The 11,487-nt window shown below is 44.2% G+C and overlaps 2 protein-coding genes across 2 annotated transcripts in view; both read left to right on the forward strand.

Annotated features, from left to right (window-relative positions):
- The window catches only part of UBE2Q2 (ubiquitin conjugating enzyme E2 Q2), a 31,856-nt gene extending 23,020 nt beyond the window's left edge, over positions 1-8,836 (forward strand). The window contains exons 9-12 of the mRNA XM_006905337.3: positions 2,532-2,580; positions 3,033-3,128; positions 5,592-5,658; positions 8,261-8,836. Of these exons, the coding sequence (XP_006905399.1) occupies positions 2,532-2,580; positions 3,033-3,128; positions 5,592-5,658; positions 8,261-8,292 (244 nt within the window). The 3' untranslated portion in view covers positions 8,293-8,836. The remainder of the gene's footprint in view (positions 1-2,531; positions 2,581-3,032; positions 3,129-5,591; positions 5,659-8,260) is intronic.
- Positions 8,837-10,711: 1,875 nt separating this feature from the next.
- The window catches only part of FBXO22 (F-box protein 22), a 13,626-nt gene continuing 12,850 nt past the window's right edge, over positions 10,712-11,487 (forward strand). The window contains exon 1 of the mRNA XM_006905382.3: positions 10,712-10,726. Coding sequence (XP_006905444.1) covers positions 10,712-10,726 — 15 coding nt within the window. The remainder of the gene's footprint in view (positions 10,727-11,487) is intronic.

The following is an 11,487-nucleotide window of genomic DNA, read 5'->3' on the forward strand; positions in this document are numbered from 1 at the left end:
ACAGGACCACGGGCCGATGGCGGGTTTTCTTTACTCGGTGAGCAGATCTTTCTTTAACTGGTTCAGGAGCAGGGAAATAGCAGTGAAAAGAATGTTTTAGAGACGTAAGTCTGGTGACGGCAGAAGAGGCCAGTTAGGAGCTGACGCCACTGAGAGAGGGAAGCGGTGACAACCCGAGTTGGGACCGTAGTAGTGGGCGGGACGGCCCGTGACAGGTGAATGCTAACCTGAGGCAGAATGTAAAGACTCGGGGTCCACGGCCAGCCGTTAGGTGAGGAGGGGGAGTTATTGGCTGACTTGGGAAGAAGCAGAAAGCGGAAGCCCTGGTGAAAAGGGCTCGCGGTCCCAGGAGGAGGCTGCAGCTAAGCGCGGTGTCTGGACCGCGGCTGGTGGCCGTGTTTCACGTCGCTGGAACGCTGCGATGGGGCTGTTCGGAGGCCGCTGGAGACGCGTCCTCGGCCGGGGTCCTCCTGCCCCAGTCATCCGCGAGAGAGCCCGCGGACCTCTAGAGCACCGTGGCCGTTTCTGTGCCGGGGGGCCCGGGTCCAGTGCCACCTCTCACCGCCGTCCTGGGGCTCTGCTGTGACACTCCACGCCCATTTCCTCACCTTGAGAAAGGGCAGGGTCAGACCCTTGGACTTGGGCCGACAGGCCTGCCCCCTCCTTGGCTTTGTTTACATCCGATCACTGTCAGGAATTTGGCTATAATATAAAAACTTTTCGTTTCCCTTTCTCGGGTCCTTCGGCGGCTATGTCGTGTCGGTGGCCTGGTGCGGGGCTTTGTGCCCGAGCCCGGAGCGAGTGGGGAGTTCCTGGGCGAGGGAACCCGAGCATGGGCCCCTCCAGGGGGCCTTGGCCCCGCAGCCCTCCTCTCAGAGATGCGCCCCCCACGGCTTTGTACAGCGGACAACTGGGGAGTCCTTCCCGGGCTGGGGAGCCCGGTGCAGCGCCAGGGCCCCTGACCCCTCGGGGGACCTCCACAGTAGAGACATCCCCTCCCGATCCTTAACCACCACATGTGGCTGTAGGGCCAGCCCCCTTCCTGGCCTCCACCCCTCCTACCTGTCTCAAGATGGCTGTTTCTTTATGTCCTGACTTAGAGGACTCTGTTCAGCTGGTCGTCAGGCGGTTCTCAGTGGCGATCGTTCTGTAATTTAGTTTTGATTTTCCTGTGGTGGTGGCCGGAGGCGAGCACAGCGTCGGCCTCCTCCGTCATCTCACCGGAGATCAAGCGCTTAAAGCTCACTGCGTACAGGATACGCTCTGAGCCCGGCACGCCATTCGAAGAACTGGGGACAGAATCCTCTGTCCAGGAGCATGGGAGAACGTACAAAGAAGTTTAAAATCCCATGATTCTCCACCCAAATTTAATATTTTGGATTTTCCCCCCTCCCATTAAACTTTTACTACGAAAGCTCCCAGCATTTGGGACAAGCGAGTAAGAGACAGCTGCTTGAAGTCTCCAGGATGGGGCGTTCTTGAATACTTCCCATTACTGAATAATTTCACTGTAACTATTACTATTCATGGTATGGTCTACAGTAGAAGTTTTTAGATTCCTTACTGCTCTGTAAAATAATTTGGTTTAGTCAACATGAGGATGCATTCGGTAGCCAGAATGCGGAGTCCTCAGGCTAGATGGTCTAGGCAGGTTTTACGGGGCGGGGGCGGTGTAGGGTTCGGAAGAGTGGGCAGCAGACGGAGTTTCAGGGACAGGAAAGGCAGAGTCCTAGAGGACGGGCAAACATTGTGGTAGGCTTAGTTTTCGCTTGGACCTAATCAGTGGTCTGCAGCTTATGTATTTTCAGGATGTCCACAGTTTTTCTATAGTTGTCATTCTCTTTATTTTAGAGCATCTAGTTAATGTATTTAGAAGTTTAAAATAACTTTAAAGGAGGAAATGACTTTGTTTGAGAAAGTGTCACAAGGCAGAAGGATCTCGATCTAAATAATGACTTCCTAAGAGACCTGGGAATCCCCAGACGTTGTCTTTGGTTCCGAGAACAGTCCTCAGCACGAGCGAGAGGAATCGAGGTGTCCCAGAGAGGGGCTCCAGGGCCAGACCATGTGATCCTCGCAGCAGAGAGGACAAAAACAACTTAAGGCATCACTGCAGATGTTCATCACTACAGCTGTGGTAAAGTCATTGCTTCTGCTGGAGGAAAACCGTTGGCCGTGCAACACGATGGCAGAGAAATTTTCAGATTTCTCGAATACCATTCGGGGAAACTGAATCTCCAGCCCCTGTTCTCTGCAGTACTTGAGGCTGGGTTCCTAGCATCTGTATGTTAAGGTCTGAGTGTTCTGTTACTAAGAGTACTATTTTTAAAAAATCGACTGAATTAGAACAATGACATTAGAATTTTTAAATTGCCCGTAACGGTCCTGTAACCCTAATAGCTGTTTTCATTTTTCTGTGTTATCTTCTAATCTTTACATGTATGCATACTTTCTTAGTAATGGTACTTCAAAAGTCAAGAAGGGGTACTGAAATCTAGAGAATTTTGTATGATTCCTGTTTTCTGTTTAAGGTACGTGTTGGGCGGCGGTGCATTGTGTATGGAACTTCTCACAAAACAGGTGACTTTTTTTTTGTGGTACTCATATTTTTCTGCTTCCATAGGTTGTTTTGATTTATGTAAGTTAGATTCTGAGTGGAAAATCTTCGTTTAATAGCACCTACTTAAAAATTTATTATCTTTTAATAGCTACTTTACATAATGAAAAAGCTACGTAAACTAGTAAAATGACATTGTACTTTGTGCTTAATCTGTGCTAGGAGAGGCAGAAAGTGATATTTATTTAAAGTCATAATTTGCTCACGTTTTGCATTTAGAACACGTGCGTGTGCGTGCGTGTGCGTGTGCGTGTGCGTGTGTGTGTGTGAGAAATTTTGGAAATGGTCCAACTTTAGTTTTCCTTCTTGACTGCAGACTCCTTAATGTCAGTCGCTGTTGTTGAGCTGTCACATGCCCTTTCATGACACTCTCCCAAGTGGGGATTGGGAATTTCATTGCCTCTTCCCCCTGTAGGGCTGGAGCAGCGCCTACTCCATAGAGTCGGTCATCATGCAGATCAATGCCACCTTAGTCAAAGGCAAAGCCAGAGTGCAGTTTGGAGCAAACAAGGTACTTTCATTACGAATGTCACGTGAACTATAAGATAGAGTTCCCGTTATCTTATGAGGCTTCTTCCTGTCTTTTTATTTTAGTCTTTGTTATTTTTACTATAAACATGTCTATAGTTTGGATTTTGTTATTGGTATATATGTAGTTAATTCCCAGTGAGCATTTATGTGCTGGGCTCTAATCTAAACTTTTTATTCGTCTTAATTTTTTCAGTCCTCTTAATAACCTCGAAGTAGCCACTCTTATTACCCTCATTTTGTAGACGAGGAAACCGGAGCACACAGAAGTTAGGCATCTCGTCTAAGGTCACAGGTGGCGGAGCCAGGTCTGGAACCAGATAGTCTGGCGTTAGCCCCGTTCCTGACCTGCGAGATCCCTGGGTGATCCCATTCCCGTGAGCCATCTGGCTTTTGTTTCCCTTCCAGGGAGCGGGGCTTGCTACCTAGACTAAGAGGTCCAGGCTTCACTTCATAAACGAGCAAGGTTGGGGAGCCGATGCTGAGACCCTCGCGTGACCCTGGGTTTCTCCACGGTTAGCGTACAAAAGCGGTCTAGTGCTGGCTGTGTCCACGTTCTCATCAGAACCAGACACAGACTCTTTAGAGGCACGCATTTCTGATTTAAGCCTGCAGGATCCCCAGAGATTGAGACCAAGCGAATACGAATTCACAGTGACAGATCACAAGCACACACGGTGGGCAACCCAGCACACGAGAGCTGGGAAACACGACGAAGAAGAGGTATTTAGTCCCGAAGACTCGAGGTTTTAGAATTATCAGATACGGAATGGAGACTTAGATAATAGAATTGTGAGAAAATGAAAATATGTGAAATCTAAAGAAAAAAGAATAATAAAATCGAGCAAACAATAAGAGCATCAGGAATGATGAGACGGATGTGAAAAAGAATGAAATAGAATTTATAGAAATAAAAAATATTGCCGAAATGAGAAACTCAATAAATGGATTAGACATCAGAAGAGAGAACTGATTAGAAGAAACAACTCAGAATGTTGCATGGAGAGGCGTGGGATAGGCAGCGTGGCAGGAGCTATGAAGTGGATGTCAGAGCAACGTCTAGAATATGTCTTGTTGGGATCTCAGGAGGAGATAATAAAACTATATTAAAAAGCGAGAGAGATAGAAATCAGAAAGTCAGGTGATAGGAGCCAGTCCGAATAAATCAGCCACAATAGATATAAATGAGACGTAGCTGTCGCGTCAAACAAAATATGATTTTGGAGCAGAAAGCATTAGTGACTGCTTGAATGATAAACCCCTAAGTTAACCAGGAGGGTATAATTTTTTACTTTCTGCACCTATTAAAATAGCCTGAAAATACAGATTAAAAACTGATAAAACTACAAGGAAAAATTGACAAATTCACCATTATAGTAGGAGATTTTAATGTACCTGCTCGTGGTAAGTTAAGCAGACATGTCAAATATGTAGAAGATTTGAATAACCAATTAACAAGCTTGGTCTGATGGACAAATCTAGAACTCTGTACCCAGTAATTAGATAACTACATATCCTTCCCAAACATATGGAAAAACATGTCATCGTAAATTAATCCATAAAGCAGGTAGGAATATTAAAAAATAATTGATGCCATATGGAGCATATATTTAAATATGATGCAGTTAAGCTTGGAAGACCATAACGAAAAGGTGAAGAATAATCTACACGAAACTGGAAATTAAATGCACTTCTAAATCACGGTTTAAAAAAAGTCATGAAAATTTAAAAAGATTTGGAACTGAACCCCCACCCACTGCCTCTCCTCCCTCCTTCTCCCCCTCTCTCCAAATGGCGGGAGGATAGGTAGGAAGGAGACTTTCCCCTTAGAATGTCTTAACACATTTTTTATTCTCGTGCTGCGTGAATTTATTTGCAAAAAAGTTCTGTGGCATAATATAATAGGTGCGTACCACTGTGGAGACTGCTCATGACATAGTAGTTGGAAGTTAAGATGCAGTTCGGTTGTACTGAGGGGGACAAAATTAATCCCAATTTGGCTCCTTGAAAGAGGTTCTAAAACAGGGCTCCTTTAGTAACGGCTCGGTGCCACTTACGGGCGTTCTTTAGATTTTGAACTCCAAATGTCATTTATCTGTGTAGTCCTTAAAGCTTAATATATTTTGGATACAAGTCAGGAGGAAGAGAGTTTGAGTTCCACTCAGGTCCCAAGAGCACCCTTTAACTGATTCACCCGTGTGGAGAGGGACTCCGAACTGTGAAGCTCGTAGATTTTTGTTGGAGTACAGTTTTGATTTTGTTATCCTTCTAAAATAGTAGAGAATAATGAAATTGAGAAATGAGGGTAGTCGCTTAAAATTCTTTTTGAGATTAGAAATATAATTGTTCCGTGTGTTCAGGTACAGCAGTGACCCTTCTGTAAGTCGTTTGTCATGATTTTCATCTACTTAAGAGTTTTGATTTAAAATGTATAATTTTCTTTCAGAATCAGTATAATCTAGCAAGAGCCCAACAGTCTTATAATTCCATTGTGCAGATACACGAGAAAAATGGTACGTTTAATTCAATATGTATATATTGCTATTTATGAAGTTTTACATAATGTACTGTTGATATTTGTCCTGCTTTATTTTCATTTTTGCTCTAATTTCTTATAAAGTATAGTTACAGCAGTGAAAAGAATTAGCCTGAGGATACATGCACTACTTCATTCAAAATGTTGGTGTCTTAAATACTTAGCTCAAGCACCTCTGAGTCAGAATCAAGATTTTTCGAGTAGATTAATGAATTAATCATTTTATTCGCTGAAAGTACACAGTATTAAGATAGGAACGGAGCGAAGGTCACTCTGCGAGTGGAGCTTATTGTTAATACTGAGTAAATGCAATCAAGATCCTGAGCCGGCTGTTTGAAACATCTTCAAACTACTTAGCGTTTTTTGACGAGATCGTACACATTTATCTAGTCAAGTAAAACAATTCTAATTTCAGTATCCACTTAAGAGTCTGTGAATCGCAAATTTAAACAAATCTCAAAATCTCTTTCGTAAACTTAATGGCCTCATTTAAATTTTGCTCGAATTCACGGTGCACCTCTGCAGTTTTCGTCTCTGACAGTGTGGTAATAAAGCAAGTAGACGTGGAGTTCGAAGACCTATTCTCAGTGCCGTTTGTGTCACTAGCTCTGTGGCCCCGAGCCAGTTCTGTTACCGCTCAGCCTCAGCTTCCTCGTTGCTCAAGTTGGCAGGGTGTCTGTCTTGCCAAACTTGTGAGGAGGAAGAGGGGCGTGCATACCGAAGTACTGTGTAACCAAGAGCTGATAGTAAGATACTCGTTGTAGCTGTGGTCGGGAGGCCGATCCTTTTTTTATGCAGAGTAAATAATAGAAATAGTAAGTGGCTTCCTTTGAAGGATATTTACGGTAAACTCTACTTTGCTAGAAATGCGATGACTTAGGATTTGTGCTTTGTGCTGACTTTTATTTTAATGACAAAGTAAACTTGTCACTTTTGCAGTGACTGCTTACTTGCAAAAGAATTGTACAGGCACACCTTGGAGATATTTCGATTTTGGTTCCCGACCACTATAGGAAAGCGAGTGTTGCAATACAGCGGGTTGTCATCATTTTGCTGGTGGAAGTCTTGCCTTTAGTTCGTGAAAAATGCAACATCTGGGAAGCACCGTAAGATGAGGCGTACCTCTCTTCAAAACAGTTTCAAGCTTCTGAATAAGGAAATGATCAGACTCGAGGCCAAGGCCGAGTTCTCAGGATAATGGTCCCCAGCACCCTAAATGAGCAGACCCGAAGGCGCCCCCACGACTTCATGGCCTCGTGGATGCTCCGCCAGCCTTGGCGTGCTCGTTTGGTTCCATGGCAGCACCGTACCAAACAACAGCCTGGTCTCGTTTGCTCAGAGCTTAGGTTTTTGTCGAGTCTGGAAACAATCATATTTTTCTTATCTCTTATCTGTTTCTAAGACAAACGTTGCAGTCAGCATTCAAAAATGCTTATGGCAAGTGCTGTATTCGAGAGTGCGGGGTGTGCGTGAGCTTAGCCGTGGCGGAAGATGCAGGATCGAGAGATGGAGTCTGGTTTGGCTTCTGCTGCGAACTGGTCTTAGGCATAGTCAGTGCACCTGCTGACTTGGCTTCCTCGCTAGTGAAGTGACATCACCGCACTCAAGTGTCCAAGTTCCTCTTATTCTAAAATGCCAGGATTCTGTTTGGGGGAAAGTTATTTTCAGTGAGGTTTACTTTGAAATACAGAATCGAAATGGAACACAAAACTCAGCTGATATTCTACATGTCATCTTTAGCTAGAAATGCCATTAACATAGAGATCTTATGTTGAAAATTTGAGTACCATTTATTCACAGAAAATGCCTTTATACAGTCAGTCCCCAACTTGTGATGGTTCGCCTTAGGATTTTTTGACCTTAAAATGATGTGGAAGCGATACTCAGTAGAAACCTCCCTTTGAATTTGCATTTCGCTGTTTTCCCGGGCTAGCACACACGGTGTGGTACTCTGCGGTGACGCTGGGCAGAGGCAGCGAGCTGCAGCTCCCAGTCAGCCACGCGGTCACAAGGGTCAACGACCGCTGCTCTGCAGTGTGCTCGTTGTGTTAGATGATTCTGCCTGACCGTGTGTGGGCTGATGCGCGTGTGAAGTGGGCACGTCGCCCCGTCCTCAGTCACTGAGCACCTGTATTGTGAACATATCGAATGCTTTGTTGCCAACATAAGTGTAAGTTTCATTTTTACAGGAGGTTTAAGCATGAAAATTATGAGTAGAGAAAGTAGCTAACCTTAATAAAATGCCATTTCTCCTGGTTGGTTGAAGAATTAAAATATTTTGGAGGGGGGCTGAGTGAAAACAGTAGAGGGATTAAGAACTACAGATTGGCAGTTAGAAAATAGTCACGGGGTTATAACGTACAGCATTGGGAATATAGTCATAACGTTGTAATAACTGTGTATGGTGCCAGACTTATCAGAGGCATCGCTTCATAAATTCTATAAATGTCTAACCACGTTCTACATCTGAAACTAATATAATATTGAATGTCAACTGTAATTGAAAAATAAAATTTAAAAAGGTAATACTAAAAAAAAAGAATGAAAGTACGTTAACTTTTTTTTCCATTCCGTTTCAGGCTGGTACACCCCTCCGAAGGAAGATGGCTAAATGCGTTGACTGTTGTATGTTTGGACCAATGTTGCTTTAAAGAAAATCTTTCCAACATGCAGACACAAGCTTTGAGTGCCCCGTAACAGCAGTACCGAAGACGTTAGCTAATAGATTATTTTAGTGGATAATGTGTCAACCGACATCCTGTATAAGTCATAGCCTTTTCATTTTGCTCATTTTAGGTATCTTGGACTGAGCAGTGGGGCCTTTACTGTATCCTTCCTGATAAATACACATACTGGCCACTCCTTATCATCTCTTTTTCTTGAAAAGTGAAATCTGTTAAGCAGGCAAGTTAGCATCAGGTCACTGAAGCTGCGACTCTAGGGTAACTTACCCACATCGAGCTCCTGCGTGATGAGGACTTAGAGTATATTGTTCCATTTAGAGCCAATAAAAGTTTAATCGACGTTTCATACTGGTTTAGAAGATTTCAGGTCTTCTAAGTCACAGCTTTTTCAGGTATAAACCATTTTATGATATTGCCAAAACAATGACAGGATACTCAATAAACTGTTAAGCTTTTTCATGGCCACGTGAAGATCCGAGCTGTTTCCTGAAGATACGCCCTTAACTGAGTCGTGTTGTACTTTGTAGGCAAAGCGAAGCAAAGCTGGGCTGAGGAAGCGAGTAAGGCTTGTGAGTAGTAATTTCCACTGGGGCGTCAGAGTCTTGCTGGACTGAATCTGCTTCTTATTGGTTCAATATTTCTTAGGAAGAAGAGCTGCAGTATAGATCTCAAAGTTATTTAAAAGACTAGGTCATTTTACATTTCCATTTATTAACGGGATGTTGCAATCGTTTGTAAACTAATAAACTTAAAAAGTGATCGGCACAGACTCCTTGAGCAAAAGCCGCTCAGTTAAGAACAAAAGGATGCCTAATTTGGAGACCGTTAAAATTGTTGCTATGGTCGTAACAATGGCTTTTACCGAAAGACTAATAGGAAAGCTACGTGTTAATTCTTTTATAAAATCTGACTCAAATCAGTGTGCTCCATTTAATGCCTTACCCGAATCAGTCCTGTTTGATCGGTAATAGATTTTTTATATACCCGTGTTTGATTTAAAAGTAACTTCTAGTTATTAAGCACTTTTAAAATGAAATCCAGAAGCACAAACCAGTTACAAAGTTCAAAAGCGTTTCTTATGCATTTGCTTTAAGATTCAGTTTTTAACTTTGGAAACCACATTGGAGAAACTTGGCACTTCTGCTTTGTGTGGTTAAGAGGACGGTAGAAAAGGATTTTCTGGCATTCTAGTCCACATGGTTAACGTTTGTTACAGTTCCGATTGCCAGTTGCTCAGATAACTAGTGACAAGGCAGAATTCTTTAAAGCATTAAAGTTCCTTAAACCTAAGGCTAAATCTTGAATACATTATTGAATTCTTTAATATCCTGATGGCTAGCAGATTGACAGCTGCACATTTGGCATGCTTTGTTTTTTTTTGTTTGTTTATTTTTTTTGGATTTTATTTTTCATTGCAGATTTATTTGGCAATGTACAGTAAATTTTGTAAACTTGCATCAAGTTTATGAATAAAGAGTCATTTAAAAAATAACTGTCATTTTCCCTCATAAGAGATACTCTTTGCTTCAGGTGTCTGTAGGCCCTGTGGAGGCTGGAATAGGATTATGCATGGTGCAGTGGGGTGAGCAGAGGCTTGAGAGGAAGACAGGCAGACCAATTTAACAAGAGAAAACTAGAGACCCCATAAATGGCATGTACAGGTGCGGTATACTCAGGCTTTCCTCAACCTTTTCTCTCTTCCACACTCATTCTTTAATATAAATTCTTTGTGCCTCCTTAGTTTCTCCAGTTACATTAACCTGCTCCCTCTTTGTGCACCCGTAGCCTCCTTAAGACACACTCGTCAGGTTGTCTCACGTACAAGAAGTCCCGAGGCAGGAATACTCCAGGCACCAGGCACCGTACGCCCGGGTTGATTTCATCTCTGGACTGGATGTTGTGTCTGGTTATGCAGTCATGTTACTCCATCCAGACGTGGATAATCGTCGTGTCTTCTAGTGTTTCCTTAGGAGATCTTTAGAATCTCCCCCAACCCCCAGCATGCTGCCCCCTTTTTTTTGGGCTAGAACTGGGGCCTGTGTCCACCCCTAAACTTATGGCTGGTGAAAAGAATGAAGCCATAATGATTATTTTGGACCAATGGTTCTCAACATATGACCCGGGGAACCCTGGAGACCCCTGAGACCCTTTTAGAAGGTTTTTACAGTCAAAATTATTTTGCTAACACTAAAACATTGTTTGCCGTTCTCACTCTCATTCTCTCTCAAGTGTACGGTCAAGTTTTCCAGAGGCCACACGATGTGATATTGCAGCAGAATGAATTCAGAAGCCAATCCACCTGCCTTCTCTATTAAGCCAGAAATTAGAGGTTTGCAAAATGGAAAGATGTCACTCTTCACTGTGGGGTGAGGGGTGGGGCGAGTGGGAGAGTTATTTTTTCATAACAATGTTATTTTGTTAGTGTGTGATGGTTTTAGTGTGTAATGGATTTACTACTTTAATATTAAAACGTTTTAATTTTAATACGGTAAATATTACCAGAAATCAACCCCATGCACAGCTCTTTGGGGTTGTCAGTGTTTAAGAGTGTGGAGTCCCGAGGCCAGACTGCTTGAGACCGAGTCTAGTCAAGTTCGCTTCCCAGAGCTGGGAGTCAAGGCGGGCCTCCGGAGGAACGGAGTTTGGGGTGCAGCCGTGCCTGCGGTGCGGACCTTCCTTCCACCGTGCATCTCAGCCTGAGCCTGCGTCGGAGTCAAGGGGAGAACGTGCAGCCTGCGGGGCCGCCCCGCTCTGATCCGGCAGGCCGGGGAGCAGCACGCAGGTGCCTGAACGCAGTGGCGCCCAGGTGCGCAGACGGTCGCTCTGCCTGGTCGCGCTCCGACGTGAGCGCGGCGGCGAGGAGCGCCGGTTCCCGCCCCCGAGGTCGGCGTTGGCGGCAGACAGCGCCCCGGGCAATCCGGGCTCCTGACAGTAACGGGCGCTGGGGCTGTGACGACCGAGAAACACGACCTAGTCTCTGCCGTCGGGAAGGCGGCAGCCGCGAGGAGCAGGCTGCGCGGCCCCAGCGACAGACCGGGTTGAAAATTACATCAAATGTTTTCCATTTTTATAATGTTACCACCATAATTAAAGACAAAGAGATAAAGATTGGAGATTATTAT

This window comes from Pteropus alecto, unplaced genomic scaffold, assembly GCF_000325575.1.
Source record: "Pteropus alecto unplaced genomic scaffold, ASM32557v1 scaffold60, whole genome shotgun sequence".
Classification (NCBI taxonomy): Eukaryota; Metazoa; Chordata; class Mammalia; order Chiroptera; family Pteropodidae; genus Pteropus; species Pteropus alecto.